Source organism: Nematostella vectensis, chromosome 4, assembly GCF_932526225.1.
Source record: "Nematostella vectensis chromosome 4, jaNemVect1.1, whole genome shotgun sequence".
NCBI classification, from domain to species: Eukaryota; Metazoa; Cnidaria; class Anthozoa; order Actiniaria; family Edwardsiidae; genus Nematostella; species Nematostella vectensis.
Window position 1 is genome coordinate 12,457,928 of NC_064037.1, and position 16,917 is coordinate 12,474,844.

At 38.7% G+C, this 16,917-nt stretch overlaps 1 protein-coding gene across 5 annotated transcripts in view; it reads left to right on the forward strand.

Annotated features, from left to right (window-relative positions):
* Window positions 1–11,581, forward strand: part of LOC5508875 — a 36,176-nt gene extending 24,595 nt beyond the window's left edge. For all 5 annotated transcript variants that reach the window (XM_048726867.1, XM_048726868.1, XM_032377674.2 and 2 more), the window contains 7 exons: window positions 1,295–1,439; window positions 2,917–3,158; window positions 4,456–4,521; window positions 5,174–5,330; window positions 8,000–8,263; window positions 9,191–9,580; window positions 10,598–11,581. In XM_048726867.1, the coding sequence (XP_048582824.1) occupies window positions 1,295–1,439; window positions 2,917–3,158; window positions 4,456–4,521; window positions 5,174–5,330; window positions 8,000–8,263; window positions 9,191–9,580; window positions 10,598–10,860 (1,527 nt within the window). In that variant the 3' untranslated portion in view covers window positions 10,861–11,581. The remainder of the gene's footprint in view (window positions 1–1,294; window positions 1,440–2,916; window positions 3,159–4,455; window positions 4,522–5,173; window positions 5,331–7,999; window positions 8,264–9,190; window positions 9,581–10,597) is intronic.
* Window positions 11,582–16,917: the final 5,336 nt, after the last annotated feature.

Consider the following 16,917-nt stretch of genomic DNA (forward strand, 5'->3'; position numbering starts at 1 on the left):
GTACTCCCCTGTACTCCCATGTATTCCCCTGTACTCCCATGTACTCCCCATGTACTCCCATGTACTCCCATGTATTCCCCTGTGCTCCCATGTACCCCCATGTATTCCCCTGTGCTCCCATGTACTCCCCTGTGCTCCCCTGTATTCCCCTGGGCTCCCATGCACTCCCTTGTGCTCCCATGTACTCCCCTGTATTTCCATCAAAATACTTCCACTTCAAAATAGATTAAGTAATAAAGGTAAATACCTCAAGTCCATTCATTAGTGTCTAGGAAACATTTAATTACGTCTTGAAGTAAACTGTATTTGTCTTAAGCAGGCAATAGATAATTCTAATCTCGAGCTGGGTGTAGCAGATTTAGACTTGAACCCGATGTCGAAAGCGAGTGAATTATATTGTTAAACGTCCCAACTTCATTGTAATTCTTTGTCTCTGGGCCACCAAACCCTATCCCGACCGAGCTATTACACTAGCAGAGAACGCCAGCCCAGCGAAATACAGAGAAAAGAGGCCTAAAAGAGGCCTAAAACAAAAAGGCTGGTTTAACCGCGCGGTACTGGAACTAGTCTTGCGTTTTTCAGCGCATATGAAGAAAACGTTGTCGTTTTGGGGTTTTAGTACCGAGAAAACTTTGTTTCTTTTCAGGGACCTTTTCAACTAACTAAAGATGGTCACAGTAACTGTTTTACTCTTCTGGTTACAAGTCATAAAGTTTACGAAGCCCCTGGGGTACGCTCACCTTAAAAAAATTACAAGAGTCATGCAGATTTTCCAAATAAGGAATATATTAGTTTCCTTATATGGAAGTGACCGCGTTCGGCAAAAACGACAATTTTTGGCTCAATTTTCTTGATATGGGGTGCTCGAAAGGAACCCCCCACTCGACTGGGAGGTCACTTTCTCAGTTCAGTTAGTTTTTTTTTTTTCATAAGTTTGTTGGTTGCTTCGCGGTTATTAATTGGTTATCAATTGGTTGGTTGCTACCTGCAGCCTATAGATCCCGACGTTCTTATACGGGTTTCTCTGTGGTTAGTAAGAATTGTCTCACCGTGAATGAGTTCGCTCCAGACCCCAAGCTGCATCACGGTCCAACTTCAGTGAAAGTAAACCCAGTAAAAATTCCTGTGCTGACTGTGGGGACTTGTCTATTGGTCGGTTGATTGGCCTTTTTTTTTTTATGGTCAGTCTGTTATGTCCGCTGGTTGGTCGGTCAGTAAGATTTTAATTTTTTTTAAGGTTTTTATTTCTGTTAAAAATAAAACTGCTCGCTTATACACACCTCTGCTTTTTAAGGTTTTCCCCGGGAATACATTAGATAACGAGGATGTCGTTCGCAATGTGCTGCCTCAAGTTGTTCTAGCACGCTGCGTGCGCATCTGCCCTACAGCCTGGGACCAACACTGCAGTCTGAGGGCGGAACTGTACAGTTATGGCATGGGTAAGCTAAGGCAGCAACTCGTACGAACAACAACAATTGCTCTTGCCTGCCTTGTATTTACAAATTTGCCCATTCATCTGAAAACCTATATCATATATGCAGTAACAATAGGGGAGACTTGCGCTAAGAGATCACGTGACTGTTTGGGTGGCAAACTAGCGCGCGCTCAGGCTATCAGCGGCAAAAAAAACAGCAACAAAAAGCAACAGCACTTAATAAAAGCCAGAATTCTTTTTTTCAGAAAGGTTTAAGTTTCATTTAGAAATTTTCTTTTTTCGTTGTTCTCTGGTGTGACGGGCGCAGTCATTTCTGAATTTTTTGTTTGATGATTATGTTGTAAATTTGCCACTCAGGACGGTCACGTGATCTCTTAGCGCAAGTCCCTTATTTACCCTTAAACTGAATTCTTAGTTATGCCAGGGGCTCATAAGTAGGGGCAATCATCTGTATTATATAACTGTCAATAACTGTCAGGACTCTCTCTTCTTGTATATAACCTCTCAGCGACAGAATTTCGAGATCGATACAAATGATCACTTATTTTTTGCAAGAGCAAGAAAAAATGTCCTCGTAACAACGTTTGAGTCCACTTATAAAGAAACAAATAGTCCAAGGCTAGTAACACAATGTTTCTTTCTCTGCGACAAAAAGGATTCAGAAATAAGAAGGAATATGACGACGTAGGAAGACTTTGAAAAGCAAGCGTCGTTTTCCCCCTTCTCGGCCGCCATTTTGGATTCCTGAGACAAAGTCAATTTTTCCGCCCTGTCATCTGATTAGCCAATCCGCGCGTCTAAAAATAGCCTGATCCTAGGAAACGCCGTGACACCTATATAGTACCAGAATGTGGGGAAGTTGATTGCCCCTACTTATGAGCCCCTGGTTATGCATAATTTTGTGTCCTGGCAAGGAAATTCTTAAACACGAGGTTTCGCTATTAATGGGAAAGCTCCTCCCACCCCCGAGCTCAAGAACAAGCAGTTATAAATCAGCCGTCAAATTCAAATTCAAATTTCATATTATAAACCTAGTTAAATATCATTCCTAGACTTGTCCACCTAAAATGCTTCTATTTATAGTAAAATAAATGTGATACCAAGCTGTGTGCGCTCTACCAGTCCACGATATGAGCATTTTCATCACAGCGCGAAAATAATTTATGCAGATGCGTTAGATTATGGATAACGCCAAATTTTAAAATTTGCATCGAAAACGTGAAGTGGAGAGCAAAGCACTAATTTATCAATCTACACAACTGTCTTGTTACCTGTGCAAAAATAGTTTTATTCCAGCCGTTTGAGGCTCAGAGATAAGCAATTTAAAGGAGACTTATAATTTGTAACTGCTAGCCTGGCAGTATTATGATTATAATTGCAAGTTCGAGCCCGGGGGTGGGAGGAGCTTTCCCTATTATAGCGGAACCTCGTGTTTAAATCGACCTTTAATATTCTAAATTTTTACTTTGACTTTTTTCCAGCGACTGCTTCAGATCTAGTGGTTAGGAATACTTACGCAGTATATAGCGCCTCGAGCAGACACGACTTTAACCACGAACCAGACTACGCGAAATTCTCCTCCTACAAAGGTGCTCGTACGTGGTGCCCGTTAACAGTACATGGTAACCATTGGCTTCAAATCTGCCTTGGTCACGTGACTCTTGTGACAGGAGTTGTCACGCAACGCCACGCAACCTACGCGACTTGGGTGACGAGTTTCCAAGTAAGGGCACTGTTTCCCGCACATCTCTCACCCTCTAGAAGCCTTTTAAATGGTCTCAAAAGAAAAAAGGATAACAAAATTTCCTGCAAGTTTAAAATGCGTTTAGAGGCCAAAAAGCAGAAAAAAGGAGGGGATATCTAACCCATTGACTCCTGGCTATTTTTGAGCTGAATTTACAAAATACAGACTGAAAACAGATACCTCCCCCCCCCCCTATTCTGAGTTTTATACAGCCCGTCAAAGTCAAACACAGCTGCACCTAGTCAGCGGTATCCAAGCTTTCCAACAGTGCTTTGCGCTCCCCACTTTTAATCCCTCGTCGTTGTGCTGAAGCAAGCACAAGTTGATGGTTGCTTGTATTTTTCATCAAAAATACAGCTATGAGCATATTAGGAGAGTGTCTCAGGACATCATAAAGTCTATTGGGGCATAATTGAGTACTTTGCTTATGGATATTTGCAAGCAAAGGTGGATTCATGATGATTTTTTCTTGGTTGGCTTTGCCTGGATGAGAAAATAATTTTCTAATGAATCACCACAGCTCTCCTAAATGCTGTCTTTTCTGAAACCAAATTGATTCCAAAATATCTTACACTGCTATTCTGGGTCTGTATGACCTGGAATTGATTTGTTTGGCTTCGGGGATCTGGATCTCCCAAAATTCTTTGCAATACGTAAAGGCATTTCCGCCAGAAAAATAATGAACTTGGAACATGTCGTTTTTCTTTCTATTTATTTTCGTCTCTTTAATTGGTGACGAATTAACAAAATATAAAACTGTTGTATACCATAGGACGCACGCAAAATATACCGTTTTCAGTTTTTATCAACATTTTTTTATCATAACTGTTGTGCTGGGAATATTTTTATTTTTATTTTATTTTTTTTTTGGGGGGGGGGGGGGGGGGGCTGGAGCGGATGCTTCGGGAAAAAAATCGTGCCGATCGGTAATACGGGCAATTATTAATTTTTTAAAATGCCCAATCTCCGCTGGCTGGGAAAAACAATTCCTAACCAATGCTGGCTGGGAAAAAAGGAATGGTCTCTCCTGGAACAGAAAAGGAACATATATTTTTCAAGCAACTTTTAAAACTGATGTTTTCGGCATCAGAACATAATCAAGCTAGGAAATATTCCATTTTAACGTGTTTATGGAAGGGGAGCTCGTTGTGTGTCTTTGTATCTTTTGAAAATCTTTTGAAAGAGGCACTTGCATGCAGCATTTGTATTCATTGCGCTTCTTTGAACTTTGGGTCTATTTCGGTTTGGATGTAACTCGTTCCTTATTATTCAATAGGTGGCCCACTCTCTGGATGGAGTTAATTTTCAATATTACAATGAAGAACCTGGAGGGGCAATCAAGGTATCATTATCATCATCATCATAATTTACATTATCATTATCATAATATACATCATCACCATCACTATTTACCTCATCACCATTATTATTTACATCATCATAATCATCATCAGCATAATAACATTATCATCATTATCGTCATGTGCACAATTATCATCAGCTTCGTCATCATTTTCACAATTAACATCATCATAATTTACATCATCATTATCATCTTTGTCGTCATCAGTATCATCATTTCACCATCATGTACCATGGGTAACAAATATACCTTATTTTACGCCACACCTGAATTTGAAAAAAAAAAACGTCTCTATTAAATTTATCTTAGGTTGAACGTTAATCACGAATATCTTGATTACTTAATTTAGGTTTTTTTTTATAAATTAAAATTTCTTCTTAGATTTAATTGAAATTGTCTGCGATATTACGACGTCGACGTCTAAGTGTCCGAGACTGCTATATTGACTTTAAGTCATCCTTTATAAGAACAAGGTCCAGCCTTTTGTGTTAATATGGACAAGAACTGACTCGCGTGGAATTAACTAGCAGTAATGAATCAACCTTAATTGAACTAAGAGATATATTTTCGGAATTACGTGCATTTATGTGGATACATTAAACGGAAAATAAACTGATCTATTGTATTGTAGACATTTACTTGTGGATCGCAAGTAACTACGGCCTGTAAGACGTTCTTCATGTCATCGATCAAAGCAAAATGCATCCGGTTGCATATCCTAGCCTGGAATAACCAAGCAGACGGTTATCACCTGTGCATGAGAGCTCAACTAATTGGCCATATTAAGGGTGAGCCGTCTGACACTAGCTTGCAAAAGCCAAAATTTGTAAACACCTATTTTAAATAACGTTAGTGCAAATGTCGAATGGCAGTTAGACCAAAAGACCAAACAGTACCGTGGTACTCGTTATATTACTACCGAATACAGGAGAATGTAAAGAAATCATACGGACCATTAATGTATTGATTTGGTATCGCTGAAGTTTATTTATCAGATTTCTGCATTCGCCTTTTGCATTGACCGTTTTTTAAACTAGACCCTGCGCGCAGGGTTGTCAGGGATACCTGAGATCTGCAATTTGTTTGGACCCTGTGTTGTGATATGTATTACAATCATTCTACTGCCCACAACCTGGGATATAATAAAAACATCTATAATCTTGTTTTTTTATATGCCATATCACAACACTGATTGGGGAAAGAAAGGTAAGAATCATCATCTCATGAGGTGGGGTTAGACTCGAGGTGTGCTCCATTAAAGTATTGGGCTGATTGTCCTATCTTTTACAGTGTAAAAATCTTACAAATACTATCACTGCAGCAGAGATAGCACCGAAATAAAATTCAGGAAAAATGAGAATGTGACAATTTTAAATATTTCTTAAACATTTCTTTGGTTCACTGCCCTCAATATGCTATCACTTAGGGGTAAATTTATTTTAACACCCAGAGTGAGCCATATTGTATTAACAATATAATTTAGATTTAATTTATTATTTCATTTATGTAAGTGCAAAGTAGACAGCAATATCTATGTATGCTAGCATATTGTTTAAACATTTTTATTTTGAAGTAAATGAAGTGGCTATAGAATATCCAGACTTGAAATTATAGCATTTACATATTCTTAAGGATTGAGATCAACAACACTTTAAAGACAACACAATGCTCTAGATATCATTGAAAATTTTTCCATAAATTTAAACGACATTCAATGAGGGATAAATTTATTTTAGGAAGAAAACAAAACTTAACTAAAGAAAGGACCAAAATAACAAAATAAGCACCAAAGTACCAAAATAATTTGATATCTATTTGGTAAAAAAAAATCATGACATTCAATGAGAGAGATCAAGATATTTTATAGTAAGAAACAAAATGTATCTTGCCGGACAAGTGTCGAGATGTAAGGTAGTCACTTCTTTGAGGTTCATTCATGGCGATTTGTAGGAGACGATTTTCTTCAATAGTTTCAAACTACTTCCACTTCAAAATAGATTAAGCAAACAAGGTAAATACCTCGAGTCCATTCATAAGGTTCGCAACCACAGGTATCCCAGTAATAATTGTATATTGTATAAATGTATATTGATAGATAAATTCACGACAATGGTAATCAATAGTTGTGGAGAAGTCGAAGAAAATGATATGATAATTATTATCAGATTATAAAGATGTAAGAAACTGATGTGAATGATGATAACAAAGGTGTTGGAACTGATCGTTTGAAACTTTGTGTTTACGATGTGCGATGATGGCGATTATATGTAAATTGACGATTGTTTTGATTAATTCGACAATGATGATTGCGGTGATATCAACTTTTGACTAGATGAGTATGAATACAACAATTTTGTGGATGATTTTGTTAATCATTAAACTTGATTTGATAATGATTTCTGTCATGATGCCGATGAAAAATGATGATAATAATTCTGATGTGATGGTGCTGATAATGATGAGTGATTATGGCAATGAAAATGGCGATGATCATACTTATGATTGATGGTAATATGATTATGATGATGATTGTGATGGGGACGATGATGGTCATGTAATAAGATAATGGTTGTAAGTGTTCTTTAAATTGCTAGCTAATGACCAAATGCATCCCGGTTGTCATACTCAAAGTAAAATGCTCTAGGGGCACGTGTCCCCCCCCCCCCCCCCCCCACCACCAATATTTAAAAAAAAAAAATAAGATAAGGCCCCTTTGTTTTCTTAATGTTTCTGTGTCGTGGCCCCCAACCCTTCCCCCCCCCCCCACCCCACCCCCAATGATTCGAGGTCTGCTACGGCTATGACTTCTCACGGTCTTAAAGCGGTGAAATCGGAATCACTCTTTATTCGATCTATTGCCTTGAGTTATTTCACAATAAAGTACGATGTATGATGATGTTGGTCAACTGAAAATTAAAACACGACAGTAATAGACTGAGATTCAAGGTTCAAAAGGTCCACGAGATCACAAAGTTGCAAATACAATTGTGCTACAATAATAGTTATTATCTCAGACTCTAGAGGCATGCATTACAAAGGAGATTCACTTACCAACGTTAGCATGTCTTGATCAATAGAACTAACAATTATAGAGATTCACGTTCGCTGTTCACGTTCATATCAACGCTAACTAAGCACCGCCACTCCTTGATGCAAAGCGGCGCACAATCAAACGTCCATCAAAATGCAACGTCATTTCCTATGTCGTTACAATGATTGATAGTGATTATTATACTGATTATGATGGTGATGATAAGGATGGATATAATAATAATCATCATCATCACCATTGTTATTATGTTGATATTTTATTGATTTGTTGTGATGGTGGTTATGGTAAAGGTGTTAATTCAGTGATAGCGGGAAACCACTACCATAAAAAGCTCCCTACTAGCAGTGGTCCCGAAATATTGGTTTATAATCATATGCTATTTTCCCGTCTTCCCTCTTTATAAAGGGACTGTTGGTGCGCCTGTGTTCTCCGACATCGCTAGTGACGTCACCGTATACCAACACGAAGATGTTACCCTGTCTTGCAACTCCGCCGGCGATCTGCCAATCACGACCTCTTGGTCACGTGGCGACCAGGTGTTACAGACCAGTACCTCTCAGCCAAACCTGGCGCTGAGTAACGTAACATCCTTGCAGACTGGGCACTACAAGTGCACCGTGACAAACGCGCGAGGATCAAACTCAAGGATTGTCCATCTTCTCGTCAAAGGTAACGCGTTAATTTACCGGCAGTTTTTATTTTGGTACTTTTACTTGCTTATGGTGATACTATAGTAGAATAGAATACAATACTTGGGAGGCCTTTTATTTTGCATGTATGTGCATTATTAAGGCACAAATAAACGATAAGTAATTGAATAATTATTTTAGGATATTGTTTGTCTTATTGTTTTTAGGGAGGCGCTAACGTTTCTAAGAAGCACGCAAATGACTTTCACAAAATACTATTGTTTGCATTTGCTGTAATAAAAGTGTTAATGAATATTTCGTTCACTGTATTGATTGCGAGTTCTCGAATTATTGATATTTTACGTATCAACGCGCAAATGATTTTTCATTCCTGGTTGTCGAATAATAGTTCAAATGATTTCACTTTCTCTTAAATGACAGTACACCGGCGTAAATGTTTGTAATTTTGGCTAAAATGACTGCGTATTTCTCGGTAATGAAAAGCAAAAGGTGTAAAGAGAGGCTCAAACGGGCATGTTTTGGTGGGAATGCTATAAAGTTTTTAATAAATTTAACGAATTGTTGCTGTCATGTGAAGTATGTTCACTTGATTTTGGCGGGAAAGAACGCGCACGCCCGTTTGAGCCTCTATTTGGTGTTAATCCACAGGCCTCCCAAGTATTGTTATTTTAGCCGCGGAAAGGTCTATTGTGAGCTATCTGTTTAACTCTTATTAATTTTTAGCGCAAGTGACAATTGTCAAATCGCATGACTACCGTACCTCATATTGTTATGTTTCATACCGAATGCAGTTTCCTAAGTATATATCAAGTATATATGCATACGCTATAGGTTAGTTTACACAAGCTCAAAAAAAAAATAGGCCGAGAGATTACCAGCCCTCAAATACTGAGGAGCTGTTTCTGAATATTGTGTTCTAAGATTAAAAACGCCCCTCACTTCACAGAACCACTGAGCATGTGTTCTAACTACGTCACACTCGCGGACGATTCCCGCCTTTTCTCACGCGTGACCGCTACGCTTCAAACCGATGACGTCAGCCTTAACGAGTCTAACTGGTACCTCCTTACTGGACAAACCGGTTACTACCGGCTTCCAGTGCGCGCCGTTCCCGAGGGTCGATGCGGCGCCACGTCATCTGGCTGGATGAATGGTGGGCACCCTAGCGTGCAAGACGGCGTCGTCAAGAGGACTGTCTGTTTCCATAGCAACGCACAGATGTGTCGCTACAGCGTGACGATCCTTGTGCGCAACTGCTTCGGATACCACGTGTACAGGTTCAAGAAATTAGACGCCTCCTGGAACGCTCGGTACTGCGCTGAGAATTTCAATGAAGGTAAAGATGAGTCGATTTATTTAACGGATAATAATCGAAGCTGAATTTTTTTTATCTTATCCTCATCAAATCAAAGTAATTTTTTTTGATATATTAATAACCTATATTAACAGACCATTCCCAAGAAGGAATAAGTCAACATTTTACTGAATTTATAAATAAATTAAGGTGTTTTGTGTATCTGAATCTTTCGTTGAATAGAACGAATCGATTCAGTCGACAAGAAAACAAGTATAGGGACAAAATATATCTCAAATACAGTGTTGTCCAGTTTCCGAAAATACTCGAAGTATTTTTAATTTCAATTTACTAGGATTGGACTGTGGTTGGCTAATAGTTAGGGCTAACTCACCCCACCCATGATGGTCCGTGTTGTCGAAAGTAAAACATTATTCAAGGTCGTAGGGATTTTTTTAGTAGAAAATCTTGAAGTCACATATGTTTTATCTAAACGCTGATGATATAGGACTTTTTAATGATATAAACGGCAGTATCGTAGGGCATTCTCAAGAACTGAGGCTAACCACACCTATGCAAGAGCTAGGCAAAGTCCCATTGTTCTGCCGCTAAAAGCTTTCCCCACATAGGATATTTTTCGTACTAAACACACAGGCACAAGATATAGAATATAGTGAGATTTTGAGGAAATTACATGAAACATGTGCTCCCTGATATACCTTATCCGAGATTTTCTTTTTTGAACCAATCAAAAGAAGAAAGAACAATAGTTTTTCTTGACATAATTTTCACAAGGTTCCCCACGTTAGATTTGTCTAATAAGCCATATTACACATACTAATAAATCCTAAAATTTCAAATATTCAAAAACGTTAGGCAGCCTTCAGTTTTAATTGTAAGTTATGTTGTAATTTTTTGTCTACCAATCAAATTCGAATATTAACAAAGGTATTTTTGGCATACAAGCGTGCATATGCCGTTAGGTTGCCTAGTTCTCACACGAAGAATTACGTAAATAACTAATTTAACCATAAAAATACTGTTTGTTTTAACAAAAAGATGGTGTCGACCAGCCTGAAGTGCGTCTCTTCTCCAGTCTCCCTCTCGACTTCGCCGACAACCAAGGAGACGGTCATGTGACCCACAGAGAGTACCATGTGACAAGTAACTTCGTGTGCATGCAATATTGCATGCTACATCCGGGATGTCGCACTTTCAAATATGTCGACTCCCTGATGACGTGCAAGCTCAGTAATTCCACTACCGCTGACCAGACTATTCTGAACCATGCTGTGGTTTTTCACGGTCAGACTGGCACGTAGCTAGAGGTGGGCCTGCGGGGGGAGGGGAGGGGGTGGTCGTGCATCATTCTCCCCTTGACCGCCTCTTTTACTGAAGAATCGCCAAATCTGGGAGTTTCTGCATATAAATGTACCCCCCCTCCCCCTCCAACCCCCGCAGCAAATCGTGGACATACGCGTGCTGCGAGTTGTTCCTAAAGCCTGCTTTACACGACGTCTCAACTATGAACGAAAGGTTTAGAGAAATAATGCATGTGCAGTAGAATTATTTATAACGTCAGCAGATTACCTGGACACTTGGACAGCGGAAGGAAGCGGAATTCGATTCCCCAACCCCACTCTTTGCGACGCGCGGGTGAAACCGAGGTCAGACATCAAAATTTTAAACAAGATGGCAAAGTTTGTTTTTATCCTCGGTTTCACGCGCGATTCTGAAGAGTGGGAATAAAGTGGGTAAGGTGAATTTATTTTTCATTTTGTTCTGTATTAATATGCTGTCCACGTTGTCCGCATTTTCACGTTCACAGTTATTAATATATATTGTACTCACCTTTTCATTCAACTGGTTTTAGATCGATATCTAAAATGAGCACTTTTTGTTTAGCAAACATTTTTTTAGGAAACGATTTTAAAACAGACTTTTTTTATAAGAACATCTAATTTTCTGTTGAGGCTGGGCTGTTTTTAAATTCCAGTGATCATATGTTTACCTGAATTATAAGAGTAAGAATTACACATGTCATGTATGGTTGTTATTGTGAACACAATATGATTCTACATGATATAATTGGAATTGTCAAAACGCATACTGGACCTGAAAACAAAAAGTCGTAACCCTGGTGACGCACGCATAAACAGAAAAAAAGCTATAAATATCTATGCAGGAAAAAAGAAGACAATACACCAAAAACTGGAAATCGACTCTGCCAAATTTTCGTCTTTAATAAGACTTCTTCAGCAGGGTTGGATCCAGGGTAGTTTACGTGAGTTCCGGAACACACTCAAAGTTTTTCGGACCAAGTTATTTTGAACTTAAATGGCTTTTTTAAAAATACTCCGATATCCCTAGAAACTATTGGCTTGTCTGTGGAAATCATTCAATCTCCTGTACTTTTGCTTTTTAATTAAATTAAACACGTAAAAAGATGCCTTATCGTCGTTATTATTCTTATGCGACTTCACGGAGCGCCCTGGATCACGAGCTTTGGATTTGAGCTTCGATCACTTTTCGGGAACCTTCGGAAATCCGTCGGGTAAGATGGGAAAATATTGTCACCAATTTGCAAGCAAGGGGGTGGGTGAGGTGTTATTATAGTTAGCACTGGAACACACTCAAAACCTCGCGCGATTGGCTGGAAATTTTTTCATTGTGTTGGAACTTACTCAAAACCATTTTTGATTGGCTAACTCACTTGGAAACCACCGCGGAAACTATCGACAAAAGTATAAAAGGTCTGTACCTCCCCTAACGGTCTTCTTTCGTTTGCCTTCACTAGAGTCTCAGTACTTGCATCGGAGTTTACGAAGGAATTAGTTAACAAATTGCACTAGTTTTTACTCTTTATGGCTCGTGCTCCTGTCTGTCGGAAGGAGGATTGTTCTCCCTACGACATTGGCCTAGTCTTCGACAAGATCGCCAGCTATTCGCCTCAGGACAAGTTGAAATTCATCGAAAATGTATGGAAACCAGGTGAGCTTTTCGATTTCCCAGTGTCAATAGAGAATGGAAAATCTCGCAAGTTTGTTTTAAACTGGCTAAAGAAATATCCATGGCTAGCCTACTCTAAATATTACAATGGATCGCCCCATGTAAGGTAATCCAAGAGGCTTCTGGATTCTGGATTCCAGGCTCTGGATTCCGGATTCCGACCCTTGGATTCCGGATTCCAGGCACAACTTATATTCCGGGTTCCAACAAAATATTAATGACATTCTATTAAAATCATGCAAAACTCTCGACATAGCAATAAACAGAAAATATTAGCGTATCGAAGCGTAATGCTAAAAAGGGACAACTAGTGAAAAGAAACCATTTGTTTACCATTACATCACTAAGAGATGCATTATACCACTAAGATATGCATCATACTACTAAAATATAATTTATACCACTAAAATATGCGTCACTGGCGTCACTGTTTTCTTTACGTCTCGCAACATTTTTCAAAGAGCAAAGGCATTTGGTTGACGTCCAAATTCGAAACCAAGATTCCACGAGGTTACATCCTGCTCAGCCACACGCGGTCGCCAGGAAAAAAAAACTTTGCAAAACGGATTCATGGCTTCCGTGACGCGACGCACAATATTTGGGCCGCTTGCATGGCATATTTGGTAGGAATTCAAGTTGACACATTGAAAATCCTTTCATTCGTAATGCATGCGTTCGCGTTAATGTATCGATAATCAGACAGATATCATAAAAGGGTTGCTCAAACTCGGGTCTCGGAAATAAAACAATTGATATGGATTAACGTCTGAGTGCAAACTCACTCGCTCTTTTGACGAAAAGTTTCACAGGCACTGAAGGATTATTTCCACTTTAGTAATAGGCGATTCCAGCTATAACTGCATATTTTCAATCAGAAATGCCGAGGACTCTACCACAGCCACACGTCAAGGCTAAACGCAAATTTGACTTTCTTCGCCTCCTGATTCGTTTGTTGTTGAATGGCTTCCATTCCCGATTGGCTAAGTTTTCGACATTTATATGAAATTCGCTCATTCTAACAAGAACGGGAGATCAGGCTAAAATGCGTATATCTCCCCTAAAATGCATAATGTTAGAAGGGAGTCCTATTTTATAAGCTTATGGCTTCTCTGGATATCCTTGCCTACTCAATTTTATGAATTGTAACTCTAATAAGAAAAATACTGGCAAAATAAAACTGTGAACTGTGAGTCTTAACTGGAGAACTTGTTTTGTACTCTTACTAGTGTTCTTAAGAATGTAAGAATTCTGCCAATTGAAGCTAATTAGACCGGAAAAAGTTGTACAATGATCGACAATGAGTTTTCAATCAATTTTGCTAAACACTAACCAGACACACCTCCTCATTAGAAATGCAAATAAAGGCATGGGCTTGAGGAACATCGTGGCACTTTACTCGGCTACTCAATCTTCATCTTCGCTTGTGTGGTAATTGTGGGATTTTTTTAAGTCATTAATTTGAATGAAAAGTATGGATTCCGGATTTCGAAACTATTTGGATTCTGGATTCCAGACTGTGGATTCCGGATTCCAATCTCTGGATTCCGGATTCCAAGGGCCCTAACAACCTGGATTCCGGATTCTGGATTACCTTACATGGGGCGAAATGGAGTGTTTTGCTTAGCTTGTGTTTGTTTCGGAGTTCAGTGTGGGCGAAACGCTAATAAGTTAGACAAATTATTGAAGTCTTCTCTTACAAATTGGACTTCGGCCGCTTCGTGCTTTACAAAACACGCGCAAGGAAATTGTGAAACTCACAAATTTTCTATGATTGCTATAGAAGAATTTAAGAAAATGATGCGAACAGACGCTGTCCCGATAAATCTGCAGTTAAATAACATCGTTCAACAGCAAATTGCTAGAAACCGTGAGATCCTTTTTAATTAGAATTTTGTAACTATTACAGACAGGACATGCCAAATTATATAGGTTTACAGGCAGAGCTTTTATTATGGGAGAGATTATGGAAGGGGAGGGATAACAGAGGAGAAGTGATTCCAGACACTCTCAAGGCTACACTGGAGGATATTGACAAAGATGCATATGTCAATATTTATTTCATGTTAAAGATCCTGATCACACTTCCAATTTCATCTGCTTCTTGTGAGAGATCCATTTCATCCCTTCGAAATCTTAAAACCTATTTGATAAGCACAATGATTGAGGACAGATTGAATGGGCTGGCACTAATGTATACCCACAAAGACATGGATTTAGACCTGGACAGAATAATAGATTTATTTGCTCAATTGCACCCTAGGAGAATGAGAATGGCAAACATATTAACTTAAATTTTTGCACCATCTGTTTCTAGAGGGCTTGTGAGTTATGTTCCATCTGGGTCTTACCCTTAAACTGATGGAGAACAGCTACAGAAACTCAAACTGGTGCCTGTATAACTTTCTTAAAAAGTCATTTCTAGATGTTTTTTTTTATTTAGTGATGATTTCAATTTTTCTATTGACACTGGGATTTCATGTTAAGCTCAAATGGTTTACAAACATTTCCCTGGGCTCCAGAAGCTGCAGTTTCAAAGGATAAAAAAGGGGAGTATTTTTCAAATTATATATATATTTTATAATCATTTAGTACTTCTTTCTTTTAAACTATGGTAACAATGTTGGATTTTTCTCCAGAGCTCCAGTTACTGCAGTCCCCAAGGATGGAAAAGGGGAGTTTTTATTCAAATTATATTGTCTATAATTTGTACATATCTTTTGTATATGACATATGAGATTAATATTTGATTTTTTTTTTTCTTATTATCTTGAAAACTCCTGGTGCAAGGACCAACCACAGGCTTGCCATCTATAAGTACCATTTTTCCTTCTCCTGCTCAAAGACAGTTAGGCAGCTATATTGGACATAGACCAGTGGCACTGGTTTGGATACCAGATATTTTTTGTAGAGCAAGGTGTTCCATGTACCACCTTCAACAAAATAAAACTTTTTTTGCCTTTATGATAGCATGTTTTTTTGTCTTTTTGGGGTAATTAACTTTTCTGAAAATGCAGAAAATGGCATTTATAGAGCTTGAAATTTCAAATTTTCTTGGGGGAGCATGCCCCCAAACACCCCTATTGTTGGTGTTTCGGTGGAAACTACTCACCCAAAAACCTGGATCCACCCCTGTTCAGGGCAGACTCCAGCAGACTTCAGGGCAGTCTGCCCTGAAGGAGTCTTATTAAAGACGAAAATTTGGCAGATTCGATTTCCAGTTTTTGGTGTATTGTATTCATTGTTCTGGTACGAGATCGCGACAGTTCAGGAAAAAAGAAGTATAGAGCTAAAACCATCAATGAGCTGGTTTTAGAAATGCCAAAGAAACCTGGAAAAAATAGTACACCCTTTTACTGGTGCGGCGAAAAAGGACTTTAACGTAATTCTTGAAGCCTTCTTCAGCTACTTTAAGGCACAACGTCAATATCTTCAACTGCGCTATCGGTCCACGAGGAAAGCACGGCTTACCACAACGAAGTCGGTCCTCTTGATTATGAATTTAGCATTCCTGAGGTGAAAAATGCTTTGAAGAGATTGAAAAAAGGGAAAGCTCCAGGGTATAATGATATACTTAAAGTTCTTAAAACCTTTCACTTATATCAATCTAGCCAAAACAAAGCATAAACTTTCAAATTCTGAAAAGGGAATTGAATTTGATTGAAATTTGAATTTTCTACAGATCTTTGACAATTTTCCTGGCCGCGCGAAAGGAGATTGAATCGAGTGAATAATATTTGGCGGGAAAATCTGAAACAACGTATTTTCCTTAAATCTGTTAAAATTCAGAGACGGGAATACTACAAAATATTGGCAAATTGTTTTCTATTGCGAAGCTAACCACAATGAAGCGAATAATAATTTAAAGTCAAGAATTGTATGCGAAAAAAGAAGACGATATCTTGGAAAATGTGAAGTCCTATAAATATCTTGGGCTCACTTTCAGCGCACAGGATCCTTTGTTTGGCTATGAATGAGATAAAAAAGAAGACCTCTATCAACTTAAGCAATGGGTAAAAACTTTTTAACCGGCGTTAAACTGACTTGCGGCTCTTTGATACTCTAGTGAAGCCAATACTTTTGTATGTTTGCGAAGTTTGAGGAATTGAGAAGGTGCAGAATGGGCACGACCCCGTTGACCTGTTTTGAAGCGGAGCCACATAACCTAAGAAAAAGTGGTATATAAGAAAAATATGGTATGAAATATTGGTAACCCATCGACTCTAGTTTTCATGTCTGTCCGTCCGTCCCCAAAAAGCATCGCATGACAACCAAACTTGGCAGGTGTCATGTATGTGTCAGAGGGAGGTGCAAAACTGTGGTCACGTGATTTTTGACGTCATCGATGACGTCACTAGCAGCAAAAAATATGC